Consider the following 21,686-nt stretch of genomic DNA (forward strand, 5'->3'; position numbering starts at 1 on the left):
ATAACAACTAGTCTGTTTAAACTTCATTTGATCAGACTGTCCCTGGTGTTATTTACAGTAAAAGTGTTGACTGACATTTAGCAGGATTTTAACCACCGTATATTAATCCTGTTTCATGGCAGGCAGTGATGAGCAGCAGGCCTGCTCTTGCGGAGTGTGATCAGCACTCAGCGTTGTGTTAGCATGCAGGCTCTGTCCTCCAGAGCCACACCACCCTCTCTGGCTCTCTGCTATAAACAGGCCCTTGTGCTCCCAGCAGGCTCCTCCTGTTTCATTTACATCTTAAGCATTTAGCTGATGCTTCATCCAGAGCAGCTTAGCGAGAGTAAGCAGCAGGAGTTCAGCTTCTGGTTCAAGGACACTTCACACAGGACATGGCTGCTACACAACTAAAGCCACAACTTTCCATTTAAAAGATAGTGTTTTTAATGTTGGGGCCAACTGGCTGCCTCAGGCGAAGCTGTGTAATGTTTTGGTGGTACCACTTTAAAAAGGATGTGATTAAACTATTCATAAGCCAAGGTGGGCTTCACAATCGCCCAGCACAGTAGCTGCAGAGTCGCAAGCTTATTTGAAATCCACAAAACAGAGTCAAAATCATCCAAAAAATTAGCAGCAAAATAAAAAAAATAAATAAAATTTTTATAAAAAATAAATAATAATAAATGTTGGTATAATAAATTATGTTAATACCTATAAAACCTAAAATAACACAAGGACAGTTTGATCTACTGAGTGCAACAAAAAAATGAGGTGTATAAAACTGAAAACATAAAACAAATTACATAAAATGTTTCAATTTGACCAAACATAATCAAACTGTACATAATTCATCAAGATTTCAAAAACTGCAAGTCTGTCATTAGAAACAGTAACCATGCAGAAACCAGGAAACCAGTTGTTTATTGGAAGACAATCGCAGGAGCAAAAACCCAACCGATAACATTGAATTAATCGAATATGACATCATATACATCTCAATACATTAACAATACTGACCTTAAAGGCCTCAGGCTTTTCCACAATCTATACACTTGTGCATTTTTCCATTCCTGATTCACTCCTCCTCTCACCGTCTGCAGTTTCTTCCTCTGCGTCCAAAAAAGTGCTCTGTTAGTTTTGGCTGTATGCAGCAGTTATGGCACTCAGCAGGTAACAGAATAAATCAACTGAGCTCAACTAAACCTTGTCCCCATGTGCATACAGTACTTACAATCATGCTACAACATGTACTGCATTTTGGTGCTACAGAATGCTTGAAGTAAAAATGACAATAAAAGACAAATGCATCCACGACATATAAAACCATGATTTTGCCCGGTAGCCCTCGACGATGTGATTTTTGAGGTGAAACTGCAAAAACATAGGCCCCGATACACCAAGTAATACACTCTTTATGCTTTTTTTTTTCTTCAAATCATGAATATTTACAGGATTTAGACTTCTGTAAGAAGGAAATAAAAATCACTTTTTGGGTATTAATGTTTAATTCACTGATAAATTGATGCCTGTCATAAATGGCACTCTTTCATTTTAAGATAAAAAGTTGAACCACTGATGAAGCCTAACACAAACTACCAATGTATTCTGGTCAGTGCATATTACTGAAAATTTAATTCCAGGTGTTTTATTCTTTTATACATCTTGAAAGACATAATATCATAATACCGAATGAAGTAATCAGAGACATTTTGATGATGAAGATAGACGCCCCCCCCCCCCCCCCCCCCCCCCCCACATAAGACAGAACACAGTTGTGGCTGATCAATTCTCCATCCTTAAACAACATGGCAGAGAGAGAAGTGGCACGTACAGGAGTTATGGCAACATGGAGAGTTTGTCAAAATTCAGATGGAGAAATAGTCCTCATGCGAAACTTGCATCATTTTCAATGTTCAGTTTGTAAAAAAAAAAAAAAAACTTGTATCACTGAGATGCTCACAGCTCGTATCTCTTTTAAACCTTCTCCGTCTTTTCTTGAGAAGACGGGAAGCCTCTGCCTCATCAGCTGTGGCTCGACCAAGCTGTAGGTTCAGGCAGCAGCTCTTGCAAATGGCCACTGGTGTCATTGGTCCCAGTGAAATTGGCCATTCGACTACTGCTTCATGGTGTTCTTGATGGTCCACCTCTGCCCGGAGCAGGGCTGCAGGACCAGCAGGTGACCGAAGTAAACGTTAGCCGGCACCACCTCCAGACAGCGCCCCGTGGCACGGTTAATGATGGATTCGTTCTGCGGGGCGGGAGGAGAGATGGCGTGCTGGTTTGAACAAGGTTTTACAGATGGCCTGTGTGTCACATGTTACAAGAGCCAGGCCTGATGTGGACAGATGTTTTCTCATGTACTCCTCTCAGGTAATCGTATTAATTACAGTGTTGTGACCCTTAATAATAAAGACAAAACCATGTTGCTTCAAAAGTGGACCCACATATCACTAGAACTAATGTGTATCTAACATGTTACTCTGTTATGTAAATGCCACATTAATTTCAATTCATTAATAACACTATTAACAACCAAAAACCATCTCAGTGTAGTTTTACATCTCCTCTCTCCTTCTCTCTGGAGCTCTAGTAACAACAGGTAAGTCAGCCAATCAGAAGAGAGGAGGCTCTGAGCCTCCTCTCTTCTGATTGGCTGACTGTTTTCTGAGTGATCTAATAAAAATATATCATATTTCAGGAAAACACTCAGAGAAATCAAATCCTGCAAGGTTAGATGGTGGGTCCAGGTGGGCGGGGCTTGGGGAATGGCTGAGGGCAGTGACTGCTTTGTTGTGACATCACAAAGTTAAAGAAGTCCTGCCAGCTGGTTTTAAGGCTCAGTTTCTGAACACAGGCTGTGTGCATTTCTCTGTGGACTGAGGCTTTGATACTTTCACAGTATTAATATAGAACCTAAACCTGCTTTATAATCAAACAACAATATTGGACCTTTAAGCTTTTAAGGTTATTCAGGTGGAACAGAAGGAGTGATGGAAAAATGATTTGCGGCTGGTTTTTGTTTAGAGTAAAGAAACAGAAAATAAATGCCAAGGCAAGGGTGCCTGTCTACTTGGAAATGAGCTCGTTAGTTTATGGTAATTACAGCATAAAGAAATCAGAAATGACTTTGACAGTTGGTGTTTAAAACGGCCACACATAGAAAATCGGTTAAACACAATATTTATATACATTTTGATGGAAATTTTCTACATCTCTTTAAAAAGTCCAGCCTTATTTGAGTCCACTTACATACTCTCTCTCCTCTGTGCTTTTCTCTAACGTTCACATCAGGGGTCACATTACTTTGCAGCAGTTCTACTTTTCTTAAAAAAAACACACAAAGACAACTGTTTTCTTTCTCCTCCTTACCTGAGAGAAATGCCATGTCTTCTGCTTCACATTGGTCACTTTGTCACAGTTAAGGAGCTGAGGAAAGCTGCTGATCTGATCGTCCACCACGCAGCGAGTGTCCTCCCCGGTGCTGCCCAGGGGGCCCAGGAACAGCTGACCCTCTTTGGTGTAACGTCCTAACTGAGGGAAAACACACAGACGGCACACATACAACAGTCTGAACCGGATCACACACGTGGAGGTCCTCTGATTTTCAAACAGCAAAAAGGTGATACACATTTTTATAAGCTGATGTAAATTTCGAAAGCGTTTTGGTGAAATAAGGTGACAAACATGCAGTAACTAACTTGCAGTAATGGCCTGAGCTAAAGAAACACATGGGTGAGTACTGTGATCTTGAAATCATGTTTTTCTCAGCCCGTCTAATTAAACTAGGACAGATTGTTCAAATTCATTGCTCACTCTAAAAGGCTGCAAGTTATTAGTCGAGCAGCAGTTTGCTGAAAAATTGCTCCTCGTGTAATAACTTTCAGCCGATTGTCTTCAGAATCAATACGCTCGTGAGTCTTTGTTCTTATCAGTCTAAACTCCAGTGTTGCTTAAACAAAAAGCCCCAGCCCAGTGAGATCCAAAAGATTACAGTAATCCCAGTGTTTTCTGGTATGAAAACACAGGAAGAGACTAAATAAAACTCAAGAGCAACATGACAAAACTTGCATGTGAATTGTGAGACAGACTCTGCTCACAAGCCTGTGTGCCACTAACCTCTTGAACTATTGTTTTTGACAGAGGGTTTCTTTTCTTTTCCCTTTTACTTTCTGAAGTACCTGAAGATTTTGGTCTTTCTTCATTCTCTTTTAAGACTTTGCATTATTCTGGAAATAATTTCTAACTTCTCACGTATTTACACTCTACTGCCCTTTAGGTAAAAATCTAAAATACAAGCAGCAGCTGAGTGATTGTGGACGGCAGCATTACGCCTTGCAGCGCACAGCCTGCTGGAAATCCATTAGAAGAAGAGGAAAGCACTTAATGATTTTAACAAAGCTAAATCAATGATTATTTCTGTTAGCATTCAACAGCTATTATATTATATATATATATATATATATATATATACATATATAAGCATATACAACATAAAATATATTCATATGTGTGTATATATATATATATATATATATATATACACACATATGAATATATTTTGTGCTTGTCCCTAGAGGCCACTGTGGGGTGCAGTTACCTGCAGGAAGTGTTAGTGAGAAACAGCTGCAGTGATTAAAATGTTTGTTTTGTCAGTTGAAAACTGTAAAACTCTGACATTTTGCTGCACTCACTACCAGAATTGAAGTTATATTATATGTTAGCTTTTAGCATTTTACTACTAGAGCCAAGACCTGCCTCCCTGAAGCACCTGTTCACCACTGCCAGCTAAAACGAGATGCCCCGCAGGCCGAAGGGCTGACGAGCTGACATCCGCTGACTCAGGACTTCAGCGCAAAAAGTGCAACATCTTAAAATTTTGATCCTGACAGCAGAACTTGCTCCTAAGAGGGTTTGAGCTGAGCCTGTGTGAGAAACACGGCTGTAAATCATGTTACTGGTGAAACACACTAATGAGTTGTTTGTGTTTTCAAGAAGGGAGCAAAGATAAAGGGGAGAGAAGCACTCTGTGGAACATTTTGTTGAGTCTGTGGTGTCCATGTTGTACCTGAGGACCCCATCCATGACACGGATGCAGGGTGGCCGTGTGGTTCTCCTTCATGCCTTGATCCATACACAGGTGGCTCACCTTAGAGTTACGAATCTGAAATCACAAAGTGTCTCTGACAGTCACACTCAATTTCACTTTGTACAAACTATCCTAATATCCTGATATATATTTATATACACACTGAATGTTTTCTAGCTGACTTTTTGTTTTTGGGTTGAGATATTTTTCATGAACCCCTCAGGGTTTATTTGTCACGCCCATCTCTCACTCATCTGTTTTCAGTTGTGCAAATGCACCGAAGCTTAGATGCAAGAGTCTTACTCCTTCATGTCAGTTTGGCTGCTGACTCACCTCTCCATAGAACAGTGTGTTGTTGTACCTCCTCATCTCTGGGTAAACATTGTCGAGGTACCACTCAAAGCTCTTACACTGCAGACTCTTCCTCAGGGCAACCCTCTGAGAGACGTCTCCATAATCAATACCGTGATTCTGTATGAGCACAAGAAGTCATTAAGGGAAATCTTTGCTTAACAGAGCTCCTTTATCAACAGTAATTCCTAAAATAACGATCCTGAAAATGAACACAAATGCCCATTTTGCCACTGACGTAACACAGTAACGATTCAACCCAAAGTTTGTACATTTGTTGTTCAAATCAGCTGATGTAGAAAATGATCTGCAGTGCAGGAAGGGCTGTGTATAACAGGACCAGTGGTTTATGTGCAATAAACAAAAGGAGAGCATAGTAGTTAGCACCACCACCCGACATAATAACACTTGCTTCATAAGCAGGACTAACAACATCATATCTGTAGGAGTTGTTGCCCGCTCTCACCTCCATGGGGATGTTCCAGGCCAGGTAGACATTGGATTTGTACTCATCCATCCAGACCTCAGCCACGCGTAGAGCGTTACGCCGTGTGTGGAAAGCTATGTTACTGTGGTAGGGTTTCTTAATCCGGGCGATGTGAGCCACCCTGGAACAAGGCAGCACCTCCATACTGCCTCCACACAGCCACACCTGCAGGTAGACAGTGTAACAGAATAGAGGAATTAAATTAAAGCTGCGTTCATGCATTTTTTTGGCCACTAGGGGGAAGAAGAGCAACATTAATGTTTATTTAAAGTTGTTTTTCTGGTCACTAATATTCAGTCTTGTAACTCTGGTTTGGTCTCCACCAACTCATTAGGAAAATGTCTCACTCTTTAGATCTTTCACCATCCAGCCCCTTTCTTTCTCTGCCATTTGGCAGTGTGCAGTTCAGGTACAATGGTTCATCAGACCTTCCAACTGGAAACAGCTGCCTGAGCTGAACCATGCAGAAATGTATCATAAACCCAAACACAGAGCCAAAAGGTGCCTCAATATCAGTAAATCAGGTTTAACATAGCTGACCTGATGAGTCCAGTAAATGAATCTGACCTTGTGAAGTTCTGAGAACCAAATTTTGTGAGTACAAAGGATACATAGTATCAGTGTACATACATAGTGCTAATGATCCACCGTGTGCGGTATCTTTTGGTAGTCAGAGCTCATGATCTGACAAACTAGTCAGAGATTCTTCTTGAGATCTTTTCTTTTGTCTTTGCAAAAACAACAAAATAACCCTTTAGAACAACAACAAACTCTCCAGTCCCTCAAAATGTACACTTCCTCCCCTACTCTATGTGACCTATTTATCTCCATTGCCCTGCTGTGAGCCGCACACACAGGACCGGTCCTCCAGGACTCTTAATGGGGCCTCATTTATCAGCGGTGCCAGCTGCGATGGCCACTGCTCCACAGCAAACCTACAGGGGCAAAGAGGGAGCAGGAAGGAGAGGAAACTGGGTGACACACAAACCCTGATGCCCAGTTCGATGTTCTCCCCTCCGTAAACGTCCATGCCAGAGTCGAGCAGGCCGAGCTCCCCGAAGTAATCACGGTTGGCCACGAAGGAGCAGCCAATCATGGCGGGAGTCCTGCAATGAGGAAAACGCAGTAATATGAAGTGTGACACTGTGAGCCTCTGCACATGCACATGTGGTGTGTGTGGCTTTGTAAATGTAAAGCAGAATCTCTGTTTGTTTATGTATGCATGCAGATGCGGATTTGAATGTTTCTGTGCATGTTTAAGTGTCACTTATTGTTTGTATTTTCATTTCTCGGTTTAAACAAAAATCTGTTGATTTGTCAGTGTTTATTTTTCATTTCAAAAGATTTATGAAAATCAGATTTAACAACTCTTCTGGTGACATCAGAATATAAAAATCCAATTTGCAGGACAAACACTGCACTTTGAGTGTTTGTTTTTTTCTTCTTCTAATTACTTTGAGGCAGCAGCAGCTTGTTGTTTTTCTTCACTCACTCTAAGTAAGTATGCACCCTCGCAGGTATGAGAGCAAACTAATCTATAGACTACGTCCTTTGTTGCTTCACATAAGTGTGTATTTTTCTAGGTGAAGTCGGCTTGCCTGATGGGAGCGGACATGTCGCCCTCGTCCCACCACTGTTTGGGCGGGTTGATGTACATGCACCACAGCTCCCAGTTGTAGCCATGGCCCGAGTTCTCGTAGCGCTCCACCTCGAACGTGTCGTGCTTGATGTTGTCGATGGAGGGCAAAATGATCCTCTTGTGGTCCTCTTTTATTCTGGCCAGAACCGGCTCAGCCCTAACAAAAGCAGAAACACGCACACGGGTACACACTTTTTAGAGACACACACTAAAAACACAGACAGCTCCTCTGAAGATCTCCTCTCTCTCACCCACTTCAGTCAGTTACAAAGTCCCTCAAGTTTTACCAACTTTATTACTAATTCTATTTGATTCAGCTCAGTGCGGCTCTGGAGGGCATGTGTCTATTTATGCTGAGCGAACTGGGTTGTGTACATACTCTTAAGTACACACTGAGCTGGAGAACGAATAGCAGACCTACAAAAAAAAGGTGTCAGCGGGGTGTGGCTAAATGTTGGAAGCAAGTGTTTACATCTCTGCCAAATCAGTTTCATCCTTTAAATGATTCTTCAATTTTCCTTCCATGACCCGACTTCCCAGCATTGTCCCACTTTAGTGCTGGCTTTATGTTTTGCTTGTTATTTAATGATGTCTGTGGTATGTCCTATAGTATCTTTTAATCCTGATTCTACACACTCTACCCTGCTCCCTCTCTCCTTATCTGAAAACTCCTCAGGTGTGAAATTGCTTTTTGTGTGTGTTCGTTTTCTGCTGCCTCTGCTATCCTTTGTCCTCTCATTCAATGCATCTGTAAAGCCCCTTGCAAACTGTCTTTTAACAGTGATACATAAAGTCTATTATTGTTATTGCTGTTATTGCGATTTGTAATCCAGCAGGTCTCACACCATTAAGTTTGAAAAAAGATGTTTTCAGAGGATCTGTTCTCACTACGTCATTTTGAAAGAGTAGGTGTCAATCGTAATCCCATTCAGATTCCAGACTTACTCACCAGGATGGTGTGAACTCCACGTGGGCGTCAAAAAATCCTGTCACCTCGGCAGTGGCCACCTTCCAGCCCTCGATTCTGGCCCGGATCAGTCCCTCTCTCTTCTGGTTCCTGACGATCTTCACCAGGCCGGGGTAGCGCTTGTTGACATACTCCTCCAGAGGTCCTTTCAGCTGCTCTGCAGTCCGTAAAAATAAAGAAAGCACACCGAACAAAACAACAGGCTAAAGATGGTTAGAGAGAGAGAGTCCTTAAATCTGAGATCACAGCATCATCCTTCCTGCTGACGAGTCCTGGAACCACAGAGTGAAGCCCTGCCAGCTCCAGTTTTTTCCAGCACAGTAGTTGACCCTGACCTTTGAACTCCTAACTAAGAGGATAAAAGAAAAGCTTGTTTCTCTACAGCACTCAAAAATATCACATTTTATGTTTTTTGCCTGTCCTCAGGAAGAGCCAACAAAACGTACATAATCTGCCATTTCAAAATTTCACAAAAGGCATTTACACCTTTGAAAATCTGCACACTATCCCAACTTTACTCTCTGACATATCTGAACCTAAACCATATGTATATCGCTCCTAAAGAGCTTGCTGAAGTGGCTGAGTTAACTATGTGTGTGTAACTCCATGACTGAGACATGTTGCACACAAAAAGGGGCTTCCAGGAATGTTTAAGTTTAAAATAATTCCTTTACTTTCTTTCTTTCTTTCTGGAAATGCAGAAACACAGGCACATCAGCATAACGTGGCTGCACACTGCAGGCTGTCTGGCTGGTAATATGTGTGACTGGTAATATTCTGCACACTCACACAACAGGTGGCTCCACGACTGATTTCCTCATTAGCTAAGTGAAGCAGTCTTACAAACGAACTTCTCTTCACTTCATCCTGCAAACTCCGATATAAATCTCATTTTTGCATTACTCATAGTTCATTACTCTTGTACACTCACTATACATCCAAGTTGCTACTTTAATACATCTTTCTACTGCTGTTGCTCACCTGGAAATACACAAACACAAGCACATGTGACTATAACTGCCCAAAGAAAATAAAATTACATTTAAACTATGTGTATACATTTAGAAAATGATCAATGAATACTAAATGATAAATAAATAAATAAATTTTTTGTAATTAACCAATGAAGACTTGAGGCATTAGTGAGCACTGACCAGTGCGATGCAGGCCAACTACTGTCACTGCTACATCACCCAGGACTGACGCACACACATAAACAACCACACAAAAAGCTCCACCACAAGCACATGATGAGTTTTTATAAAATAAATGACACACCGAGAAACAGAGAGACGGGACGCTTGTGTTCTCTCTGTTCCCTGTGTTGCTGTTTTGAGCTCCAACAGACTCCAAACACACCAAAGGGAGTCTGTGGCTTCCTGAGCGCCAACCACTGCTCCACCTTTGATCTCTCAATCAACTCATCAGCCTTTTCCCCCTGGACCCAAACACTCACAACCCGTCTTCCTCTGCATCACAAACACAACACACACTTCAAAACTCCCTCAAACAAAAACACATCTCTCATGCTCTCTGTGTTTTCTATTTCTCTCTGTCTGCCTTATTCACTCACACACACTCACACACACACACACACACACACACACACCCTTGATAACAAACTCATTCCCCATGCTGTCTTCTCTCTCTCTCACTCACACACACACACACACACACACACACACACACACACACACAACACACACACACACACACACACACACACACACACACACACACACACACTGTGTACACATAGCTGTGTACAACGTGAGGCCATGGAGCTGGGCCACTCACGAAGGCAGTGAGAGTGGTGAGTGTTATTTGTTTGCCTCCTCCTCTGCAATCTCTTCCCCTCTGTGATGGATAGATGGCTCTCAGCCAATCAGCAGTGTCAAGTGGGAGACACTTCTGGCTGTGTCTCTGTTCCACAGACACTTTTAAAGGATAAGGCTGACGATCCTCTAAGTTTTTGTCTTTGCCAACAAATTCAATGAAAAAACCAAAACCAATAATGAACTGATTATACAACCCATACAGACTAGAGAGTGATGTCATATATTTCACCTACAAGGGGATATATTATTATCATATATATATATATATATATATATATATATATATATATATATATATAATTTAAATATAAGTTTATAACATATATGACATACCCATAGTAAAATTTGCATATGTACATATATTAAGAGATATATATATGATTAATTCTATATGATATGTTGTGACCATATATGTTAACAATATATATTTAATGTATATATGAAAGTTTATCCAAATAACTAATTTCTTATTAATTTTTCATTCATTTTAAACGTGTCATATATGTTAACAGTAAATATCTATTTGATATATATGCAAGTTCATATAAGCAACATACCTATAAACGTTCTATATGTTTATAGATGTTTTTCTTATTCATTTTAAACATGTCTCTTCCCATTCTGTCTTTTGCACCCTACTGTTTATAATATCAACATATGTTGACAGGCTTTGGGATGGATATATATTTATGTAACATATGTCTACAATATAAGCATGCATACATAACCTACAGTACATTTGTATGTGCTAGACAGACATTTCAATATATGAAATAGTTATAATTAGTTTCATAAATACTTTTTACACATGTTTTTATTGTATGTACATATATTTTATATATGGAAATTAAATGAATGCACATATTACATGTACGTATGGGATGTACTGTTTGTGCAGTCAAAGCCTGCTGATACAGCTACTTCCCTGTAAACCTTCTCCAGAGACTATAAAAACGCATAAATGAGTCATACCATTGCACTGTATTGCATTATCAAACTAAAACTAAGCGCATCTGCAAGGTCACTAATAATCCTCCTCCTGACCAACATTAGTAGGTTAACGTTGAACCAGGAGACGAGTCTGTAAAATGTGAAGGATGTTTGCGTTGCTTTTTAGGCACGTTACCACACACCCAGATCTCAGCAATCAATTCGGTGAGTTCAATATAATTGGACCAGATGTGTGTGTGTGTTGTAATAAACCTGAATCCTGATTCCTTTAAGGGTGTCTGAAACTAGTCCTCAACAAATGCACTGTTTTACTATTCACTAAATCCTGCTTGAGTATGATTTGCTTTTATGGAATTATTTATCCTTTCTAGAAAATGAAACAATGTTTTTATGACATGTTTTTAAAGATTTATGTCGTCAGTAGAAAACCAATCATATTTGGGCTGAGTGGCACAGACACAGTTGTGTAGTCGGTAAATGTTGAGTGACAGACTAACACATTGTTGGTTTTGGTCTGTTCGTGGGATTTGTTGACAATAAGAGAAATCGGATATTAATGGGCTTATCCTTTAAAGCCCCGGCTATTTCATCTCTCTCTTCCTGTTTCCTCGTTATTCGTCTTCACTTTCCGTTGTGTTAGATTGCTCCTTCTCTTTCTCTTCCGGATATCCATTGCCTCGTACGCTCTCTCTCCTCCTGTCTGTCCGACCTCATTTATCTTAGAGCCTCTCTGTCTCTCGCCCGTTCCCTCTCTCTCTCCGCCACTTTCTCTAATAGCCTGGTTTTCTCTCTCAGCCTCAGATGCCTCTTCATCTCTCTTTCTCTCTTCTTCCTCCTCTCTCCTTTTCACTTTGCTTATTTTCAAAACGTTTGGCTCCCTCCACTCCTTTGCCTGCCTTTCTTTCCTTCAGTATCATCCCCTCTTTTCTATTTTCTTCCCAACACAAACGCCCCTTGCTTTTTATTTCTCTCATACGTCCTCTCTCCTCTTTGCTCTGCCTGGTCTTATCTCCTTCCCCTCCTGTCATCACTCTCTCTCTCTCTCGCTCTGTCCCTTCACCTCACACAGCCCGACTTGGCAGCCCTGCCCAATAAATAAGACGGGGACATCTCTCCTGTGGCATCCAATTGTGGCACTCCACCTCTATCTGCCCGTCTGCCCTGAGAAAATTCAGCACCTCATCAGTCACCTCAGCAAATGCTGCTCCTCAAAAGCAATGACCACGGCTTTTGTCAAGGAGACGCTCGTCACCTTGTCGTGCCGACGAAGCACCGTTGCAAGTCTGATGCCTCTGTCACATTAGCAACACAATGTAACCAGCATGTTCATAAGTAACACATGTGCAACAAGTATGAACACAGGCTTTGTGTTGTGTTTGGGATGTGCAGTATGTTGTTATGCTACTCTTTGTATGCGAGAGTTGAGAGACAAATTATGCTAATATTTCTTTAATATGGAAAAGAGTTGGGATGCTGCTTAAGCACTTGTGTTACATGTGATGACAGATCTGCAGGAGTCTATATGTTTAGAGGATCTTTTCTGTCGTACAGATCATAACTTTTGTTAGTTGTCCATATTCTGGGGAATATTCGCTTTCTGGCAGAGGGATGGATGACGAGATTGATACCACGCTCATATCTGTCTGTTAAATATCGGATAAGAAGTGCGAACTTCCAGGAGTCTATACTGGTTGCTTGGCAACTACTCAGAGTCAATAAATAATCTGACAGAAAAATGGCAAATTGATGCTTTTACACTTCAGTCTTTGTACACAACAAAGATATAAGTTTGCTTTAGAAGTGCTGCTGGGTGGATTTTGCTACCATTGGACAGAGCCAGGGGTTTCTCCCTGTTTCCAGTCTTTGTGCCAAGCTAAGCTAACCGCCTGCTGGCCACTGCTTCCTATTGACTGTACACACATGAGAGCGGTATCAATCTTCTCATCCAACTCTTGGCAAGACAGCAAATAACAGTGTTTTTCCCAAAATGTCAAACTACTCCTTTAAGGTCACCATTTCATTACAGCATCTGTTACATTTTGCTGATGTCATAAATCTTTGCTTGCAGAAAAATTAAACAATCCAGATGAAAAACCGGTGCAGTCTATGAGCTGCTTTCAGCCCCTTCATCCCCGTGTCTGTGTGTGCAGTAAGCTTCATACAGCACGGGGATGGACTAAGAGCTGGGTGGTGCACTGAATCAGGTAAGGCCTGATTTTTATGATGCTGTACAGTGCAAAGATTCACGGCCGTGTGACGGATACAACATGGTCAGAGAAGGATAGCTGGTCATCAAACATGACACCCAGGTTGCATGCGACCTTGGTTGGGCTAAGAGATGAAGAGGGGATTTTGATATTGACGTCATGATGGAGAGACGGGATGGTCGTGATGACTGGGAGTTGAGTCTTAGAGAGGTTTACTTGAAGGTGTCGTGGTCCTGGTCAAGGCTCCAGGTGGGTTCACTTTTCTTGCGTATCTTCTTGTCTGTCTGTCTGTCTGTCTGTCTGTCTGTCTGCCTGTCTCTCTCTCTCTCTGTGTGCTTGTGTGTCTCCCTCAGCTCCACTTTACTCCTCCTCCTGCCTGCTGCAGCCAGCACACCTTTCATCACCTCATCAGCCCTGCAGTGCTTCAACCCCAGATTTCCACTCACTCTTCTTCGTGGTACACGCCGAGGCCTTCTAGTTCATACTTGTTTGCTTCCTTGCGTTTTTGACTTCAGTCCGACTATTGTCTCCCTGTGCCTCAGGATCATTCCCCCTGGTGTCCGCCTGCCAGGGTTCGTGTTCCATCCTGCTCTTCTGTGCGGTGGATCCAGCACTCTCACCGCCTGCCTGCCCCTCTGCCACCACAGCGGCCCAGCAGCCTCCACCCCAGAACCTCAGCTCCGCCATTCCTCCTCCACCTGCCTACCGGTCTTCATCCAACCCAAATCCACCAAGCCGCGCTTCACAGTAAAATCTAGTGGGAGCATTTATGACAGGTATAGCTGGCAGACTATGTGGTTGCTGGCTGTGTCTTTGCACACGTTTTACAGAACGAATGTGATCAAGCCGTCTCTGAGCTAAATGTAATAAACGGTATTTCAGTGTGGTAATTCTTTTTTTATTCAAACAAGTGACACTAGACTTTTGGTTTGTTTGTCACTTGCTTCTTCCATTATTATAGTGAGAGTTCAGGCTATGTATCAAAGCCAGAGGCATGCTGGGAGCCTTTTTTGATACTCCCGTTTGTCTGTACTCTATGGGATAAAACTATATTTTACTTGAGCTATAGGAAATATTTCATCTCCACTCACCATCATCGCTGTTGTCATCCACCAAGATGATGTCTTTGAGCAAGTGTGCCGGCGTGTGATTGACAGCAGAGTGGACTGAGCGCAGGATCACGGACAGAGCCTCGTTGACGAAGATGAAGATGAGGGAGATCTGGGGGAGGTCCCTCGGGTAGCTGACCTTTCTGCATCTGCAGAGAGACACGCAAACACACCACAGCAGCTCTAAAATAAAAACCTTTTCATGTGTACCTGTGGAGCGTGCTGCATTCTGGGGCTTTGCACGCTTCACTTGTTCGCCATCATCGCTGTAAAAGACCAAACTGCCTCCACGGAGCCGCTGACATCTTGTTTGATGAAGCTGAAAGGCCGCAACCACGTGCTGCTTCCTGTTCAACTATAATCGCATGGATTATTTTCCCTCGAAATTGGCCTATTCACAATGCGTCTGCTGCAGACAGGAGGCCTATTTTTACTGCTTGTTTGTTTAAACCGCTCTGATGAGGAGGAAATGGGCAGGGTGAGGCTTTGGCTCTAAGTTTAGTAAGAGAGAAAACACCTTCCTTTACTTGTCTCCTTTTTTTGGTCTTCTTTCCTTTTATCAACAATCTTATTTCCATGGGAAATGAAATGTTAATTATGAGAAATACTATAATTAATCCAGCGATTTTAATGAAAATTCATGAGGTCAGATTATGCTTCTTTGGCAGGAAACAGATGCCAACATAGCTGTAAATAGATTAAACATGAAGAGGAGTGATATTTGCCACCAAATGAAGTTTTTTATTCGACTTGTTTTGATTTGATAGGAAACCCCTGAGGTTTTAGAAACCTAACTTTTCACATGAAGGAGACTCTATATCTTACAAACATAATGATGGTAATTTGTGTGTTAAAAATGTATTTCAAAAAGACACTTATTTCACTTTTTGGGACAGAAGAATAAACAGTTGCAGAAAAAGGCGCCACGTTTGAAGAAGCGCCCCAAATGAAAGCAGGCAGCAGAGCCACAGTGTGAAGGGAGCGTATCAAAAACCCCTCTAGGAGTCTGCAGAGAAACCCACCCGGCAGATACATATCAGAGTGATATAGGGAATACATGTACATAATGTACAAGGCAAGGATTGCCACAGCAATTATGGTAATGAGTAAGAACAGGAGGAGGAGGCATGGATGGTGCAAATCAGTAACAGCAGTAGCATGTAGAAGAGAGCAGCATGAATGATTACAAGGTGTGAGAGTGTGAACACAGTAGTCAGCTCGTCAGCTGAAGCATCATTAGACTTGGACAAAACAATGTAATATTCCTTAAAAGAGCAAATTCAGAGTACATCCTAAAAGCTGCAGTGTTTTTTCTTTTATACTTAGGGTTTAACATTTGATCTTTTTGTCTCTTCATCTCTCGGTCGCTCGCTCTCCCTTTCTCTCATTTCAACACCACCTCTGGCTCTGCAGTGTAAAGGGACCTTCAGCCAAACACAGCAGACTCCTCAGACAGTTTACATGCTGCTGCTAAGCCTGAGGATATCACACCCCAACACGCTTCACACGCCACTTTGATCCCAGCAACATAAAAGACCCCCCGAGTGACAAATGAGAGCAGTGGATTCTGATTCCTCCACCCCACCATCCCCCAAAACACACACACACACACACACACACACACACATACACAAACACACACAGCTGGTGGCAGCCATGGGTCGAGGGGTTTCTCATAATCACTGACTTTCAAATAGAGGGGCTGTTACTTGCTTAACCAGCGACGTGGGACAGACACGCGCTCTTTCAAGGAGCATTTATGGAGAAAACCTGCAACATGCGTGGAAATACACACTACAATGCACAGAGCTACCTGGAGGAGCAGTGTGTGTGTGTGTGTGTGTGTGTGTGTACAGTTGGACCTCTGAGTCCATGCACACATGCCTGCAGATCAATAGCCAGCCGGATAGTGCAACTTCATCAAATATGAGAGTAAAAGGCAGCGAAAGAGAGAGCGAGAGAGAGAGAGAAAGAGAGAGAGAGAGATTAAAAGGAACAGGTCAAGTCCCTTAAAAAACTGCAAAAACTGATGCTGTGAAAGCAGTGAAAAGGGTTACCAAACCAAATTTGTGCAACTCAGCATGCAAGTTTTGGACTTTTATATAGAGGATGCATGCTCATGCTCTCGTCCCAGTGTTTAATGGCAAAAGAGAAAATCTAAGAAATATAAAAAAACATCTATCTATCTATCTATCTATCTGTCTGTCTGTCTGTCTGTCTGTCTATCTATATATCTATCTATCTATCTATCTATCTATCTATCTATCTATCTCTCTGAACACACAGTATATAGTATACCATTTATAGCTGGCCTGAGTGAATCAGCAGAGCCATCAGGTTGTAATGGCCGTGTTTTACACTTGTGTGAATGTGCTTGGACGTGACTTGTCCACTGATTGCCACACAGCTGTGAATGATCCAGTTATTGTGACGCTGAATGAAGCAGCTGATGCCAATCAGCTAATGTAAGTTGGACTTCGGTGCTCCGCATCAGCCGTCACTCCGCTCCATTTCAATTACTCATCAGCAACATGTCTATTCATAAAGAGTGTCCTGGTTTGTCTGGTGAATGTACAGAACACACTGTGAATGGTTGAAAACTGCAAGCTGTGCACTTTTAGCACCATAAAAATTAAAACTCCTTTTATCTCCATTGTATTGGGCGGAGGCAGACACCTCATAGACAGAGTTCATCTTGCAACCAAGACTATGTGTGATTAGATACCACTAGGGGAACATTATTCAGCACCGACCTAGAAAGTGAAATTTGAAGTTTCTCCAACTCACTTGCTGGGCCGGTGGTCCGGTATGGTCCGATCCAGAGAGATTCTGTCACTCAGGTAGGCGTTGTAGCCGTACTTCTCCCTCAGGAATTTGGCATCGCTCTCCTCAGCTGGAGACAGCGTGGCAGGGAGGCCGCCTTTCCCCCGACCCCCGAAGCCCTCAATCAGGCCCAGAGATTTGGACAGACCTGGGCGAGGCAAACAAGGGAAAATTACATGTCAGGATCCTTTAGTCTGGCTGAGTCACTCTCCTCTAAGTAACGCACTCTGTGGCTCACAGCTAATAGCCTGCTTCCTCATCCTCATCACAGCGCCAACCTCACATGAATGCACAGTGTGTAGTCAGCAGCTGTCAAAACTGTGAACATGTGACAAATGTTGGCACATATTCACGCAAAACACCCACAATATACATACATACATTTTAAAATCAGGGATGTGTAAAATAGGCCTGGTCTGGGGCTTCCTGCTCTAAATGAGGTCAGCAGTTCCTGTGTACCCAAGTGATGAAAAACACGCTTAATGAAATCCTTTGTTTGATGATGAAAGTGAAAAACCTTTCCATTTTAAGGCTGCAAGCTGTTAATGAAGCTTCAAGGCGTTCACTGTTTCAAATTAGGGATAAAATAAGACTCTTCTCAGTGTGACTTGGTGTATTTGTGGGTGGCAGAGTGATTAAAGTGACTATCCTTCAATGTGACAAGCTGTGCTCAAGCCTCCGCGTTGGCAAACATCCTGCTGAAGTGTCCTGAAGGCACTGAATCCCAAAAAGCGTCTGCTCTGTAGTCGACCCTGACCTCTGACCTCCGAGCTCCCCCCCCGGAGGGGCAAAACATTGCACATAAAGTACCACAGTACTTGAATGGAAATTCAGTCAACTGCAAAAAACATTACTAATGGACAACAAAGCAGAGTTCAAACTGTGGTCTTTTGTTCTGAAATGTTGGATAACCTTGCAGTAAAAAGAGCAGCTTAATCTGTCTACATCAGCCATTTAAATAGGCTACAGATTTGACACTTAATTGTCTTAATGCAAATGAATTAACATTTTATTGTTGATCTTCGCTACCTGGCTGCAGAGGCTGGCACAGCTCTGTTCTTGATAGTTGGTGACAGTTTCTTCAAAGGCCAGGGAAGTGGATTTGTAGCACAGTGCATTATCTTGTCAAAGTGAAATAATGTGACAGGTGTCTGCACAGAGTGAGCGGCTCTGTGAGAGCAGTGAGACATTAGACAATATTAAGGGAGCCTCAGTCACTTCTTCCTCACATTTTCAGGTCAGGGCCCCAAGAGAAAGTCAGGGGAAAGTCAGGCAGCATTGACTTTTCCCTCTGTTTCAGATTCCTTAGGGGGAAATCAGGTTGACATGTTATTCCAGTTTAAATGTTACTCTGCACTTTACCGTTTAACTGCCTGTACACCACGTCCTCCAGCGAGCTCAGCCTCTTCAGCAACACCTCATGGCTGATGCTGGGCCCCTGCGCCGTCCCGTTGCCCCGGGGCCTCTTCCCGTCACCCGGAGCCTCCGGACCGGCGGCTTGGACGCTGCGTGTGTTGCACTTGGCCCAAAAAGTCATGAACCCGGCAACAGCAAGCACGTTCAGCACCAGTAAGACCCTCCATCTTCTGAACACAAAAGCCATTAAAAAGTCACCGACGTCCGGGGCCTCAAGTGGTGGTGGTGGTGGTGGTGGTGGTGGCGGGGTGAGAAGGGAGGAGGAGGAGGAGGAGGGGGGTGGCAGTCTCCGGAGAAGCCGTACGTGTCACAGATTCAGGGCTCCCTCGGCTCGCGATGTGCGGAAAGCTGCAGGGATAATTCAGCAACCGGGACCTTAAAAAATAAACAGAAAAGAGCAACAGAGATGTTACTGCAATGTTGAGCCATTGTACTGATCTGGTGTCATAAATCTGCTCTCTTACCATTTGGCACCGGGGTTATTTTAGGTTGCATCCCCCTTCTGAGAAAATTCGGGGCGCCTGGCCATCGGCTTTCATCCGTGTCAGCGCCACTTCTCGCCTGATTTCAAGATCATGCACAGGAGATGTAAAACAAAGACCCCTGCATATGTTGAGCTTGAGGGACAGATACTCTTAAATAATTGAACAGAGAGGAGATTATCAAGTCTGTCTTTTTTTTTTTTTTTCCCTCCTTTGCGTCTAACAGAAGTCGGCAGTGATGCGACTGAGGAGCGCTGCGCGCAGAGGAAAAAAATAAAAAATGCTCGCAGATGCTCAGGGAAAACCTTCTAAACGTTGTCAACCTTCCTGCTCCCTGAAAGCCTGCTCTCACTTCGTCTTCCTCCCCGTCACACGTTGTAATAATCACAGTGAGATTGAGCTGAGGAGGCTGCGCGGATTAGGAGCAGACAGCGGCGGTACTAGAGATGCAGCGTCCTCCGGTGAAGGTGGAGAGATGCTCCGGGAACGCAGCGGCAGCAGTAAAGAACAGACGTCCCGATGCCTCGTTTCCCTTCGTGTTTTCTCTCATTCTGTCAGCAGCGTTTTCCTGTTATTCTGCACGCCCCTCTTGCTTGTTGTGCCCTGTTGTTTCCTCTTGTTCTCCCTATAACGTACACACGGCGCTTCACGAGAGCGCGGGGAAAAACGTGGAGTGGAGCCCGGCGACGTTTCACTTAGCAGCGGGTCAGGGGTGGTGGGTGGGTGGGGATGTGGGTGGGGTGTCTTCTCACTGGCACCCAATTATCTACAATTACAGAACGTTAGTACTTCATAGTGGCTCCTGCTGGTGGGCTACTCGGGTCCAGTAGGAATAATAGGATGATTTTTTATTCCATTGGCGAAAATGAATTTTATAGTTAATTTAACTGTTATTCAACCATATCAGTCAGCACAGTGGGATGATATTTCTAACTGACTGTGCAGAAATGCAATTAACCTTACAAAGCAGGAACAGACATTAACCCAATACTGCATTAAAGGTCCCATATTGTATAAAGTTAGATGTCCATTAATAAAGCAGGTCTAGTTTCTATATTAATACTGTGAAAGTACCATAGTGCTCAGTCCACAGAGAAATGCACACAGCCTGTATTCAGAAACTGAGCCTTAAAACCAGCCGTCAGGACTTCTGTAACTTTGTGATGTCACAACAAAGCCATGTCACTGCCCTCAGCCATGCCCCATGCCTGGCCCACCTAGACCCAACACCCAACCTTGCAGGATTTGGTTTCTCTGAGTGTTTACCTGAAATCTGCTATATTTTTATTCTGTCACTTAGAAGCCAGCCAATCAGCAGAGAGACTCAGAGCCTTCTCTCTTCTGATTGGCTCACCGACCTGTTGTTACTAGAGCTGCAGAGAGAAGCCTGAGAGAGGAGATGTGAAACTACATTGAGAGGGTTTTTGGTTCTTAAAACCACAAATATATCTTCTCATCAAACTCCCAATAAAACACCCAAAAAGTGAAAAATGTGGGACCCTAAAATCTGTCCTCTGAAATGGTGTTCCTTTGCATATGTAAAATTCTCATCAGATTCACCTGCAGTGAAAAGTTTAACAGATCTATGACAGCCAGAGGTTTCTCTTTGTCCCCTAAGGGCATGTTACTTTCTCAGTGGTGGCAACACCACAATATAAAAATACTCAATTACAATCTTAATATTTAAGCACAGCATAAAGGTATGAACAGCAAAATATATGTATACTCATTGTGAAGAAGGGAAGTGTTTAAGTATTAATGCATTAAAATGTACGCTGCATTTTAATGCTGTATAACTGCAGGTGCTGCTTAACTAATATGCTATGCTGAGTAGTTCCAGATATATGCATAATGTTTTATGTGTCTTTGGACCAAAGGGTTTAGAGGGAATTGGTAAATCGTCTGTTTTAGCAGAGGTTGCTTCTACAAGATATAAACTTTGTCGTTCTTTCACCAGTGAAGATACATCCTTGTAATCTGAGCTCCCACTGCTCCATTACTGATTGCAATTGGTGATAATTGCAGGAGTCTTCTACAGGCAAAGAGAGGAGTTTTATTCTGTGGCGTCAGAGACAAAAGGAAAATGTGTTGAAATGTGCGATGTGGATTTTGGTTTTTATGTGTCTTTAGTCTGTTGTTCATGTAGGCCCCTGTACTCCATTTTTGAATGTGAAAAGACTTGATGTACAGATCTATAGTGGTAGTATAGGTGTAGTGTAGAACTGATGTGGTAAAACACTTTACAGTACTTCAATTCACAGCTTTTAAAATGTTTGAGTTTGTGTAGAAATGGGTCACCCAGATAGCTGAGATGAATCAAGGAGCTCTGTAACTCTGAAGCTTACTGA

At 42.7% G+C, this 21,686-nt stretch overlaps 1 protein-coding gene across 1 annotated transcript; it reads right to left on the minus strand.

The window, feature by feature from the left end:
• Window positions 1-1,906: 1,906 nt before the first annotated feature.
• galnt17 (polypeptide N-acetylgalactosaminyltransferase 17) lies at window positions 1,907-20,027 on the minus strand. Its single transcript, XM_056375019.1, has 12 exons — window positions 19,321-20,027; window positions 18,803-19,231; window positions 17,405-17,588; window positions 14,600-14,766; window positions 8,495-8,669; window positions 7,505-7,702; window positions 6,895-7,012; window positions 5,886-6,071; window positions 5,402-5,539; window positions 5,048-5,143; window positions 3,352-3,513; window positions 1,907-2,230 (listed from the first exon to the last, which is right to left on the minus strand). Exons 2-12 carry the CDS (start codon window positions 19,041-19,043, stop codon window positions 2,096-2,098), a joined length of 1,800 nt encoding a protein of 599 aa, XP_056230994.1. The 5' UTR covers window positions 19,044-19,231; window positions 19,321-20,027; the 3' UTR covers window positions 1,907-2,095.
• Window positions 20,028-21,686: the final 1,659 nt, after the last annotated feature.

The sequence above is a fragment of the Seriola aureovittata genome, chromosome 4, assembly GCF_021018895.1.
Source record: "Seriola aureovittata isolate HTS-2021-v1 ecotype China chromosome 4, ASM2101889v1, whole genome shotgun sequence".
NCBI lineage: Eukaryota > Metazoa > Chordata > Actinopteri > Carangiformes > Carangidae > Seriola > Seriola aureovittata.

Excerpts from the sequence above, each read along its gene's own strand:
- galnt17 (XM_056375019.1), bottom strand. The coding sequence starts at position 19,043 with ATGGCTTTTGTGTTCAGAAGATGGAGGGTCTTACTGGTGCTGAACGTG. Across the intron at positions 7,703-8,494 it reads GTGGAGTTCACACCATCCTG|GGCTGAGCCGGTTCTGGCCA; the intron begins GTGAGTAAGTCT and ends TGCTTTTGTTAG. Across the intron at positions 2,231-3,351 it reads AGACATGGCATTTCTCTCAG|AACGAATCCATCATTAACCG; the intron begins GTAAGGAGGAGA and ends CCCGCCCCGCAG.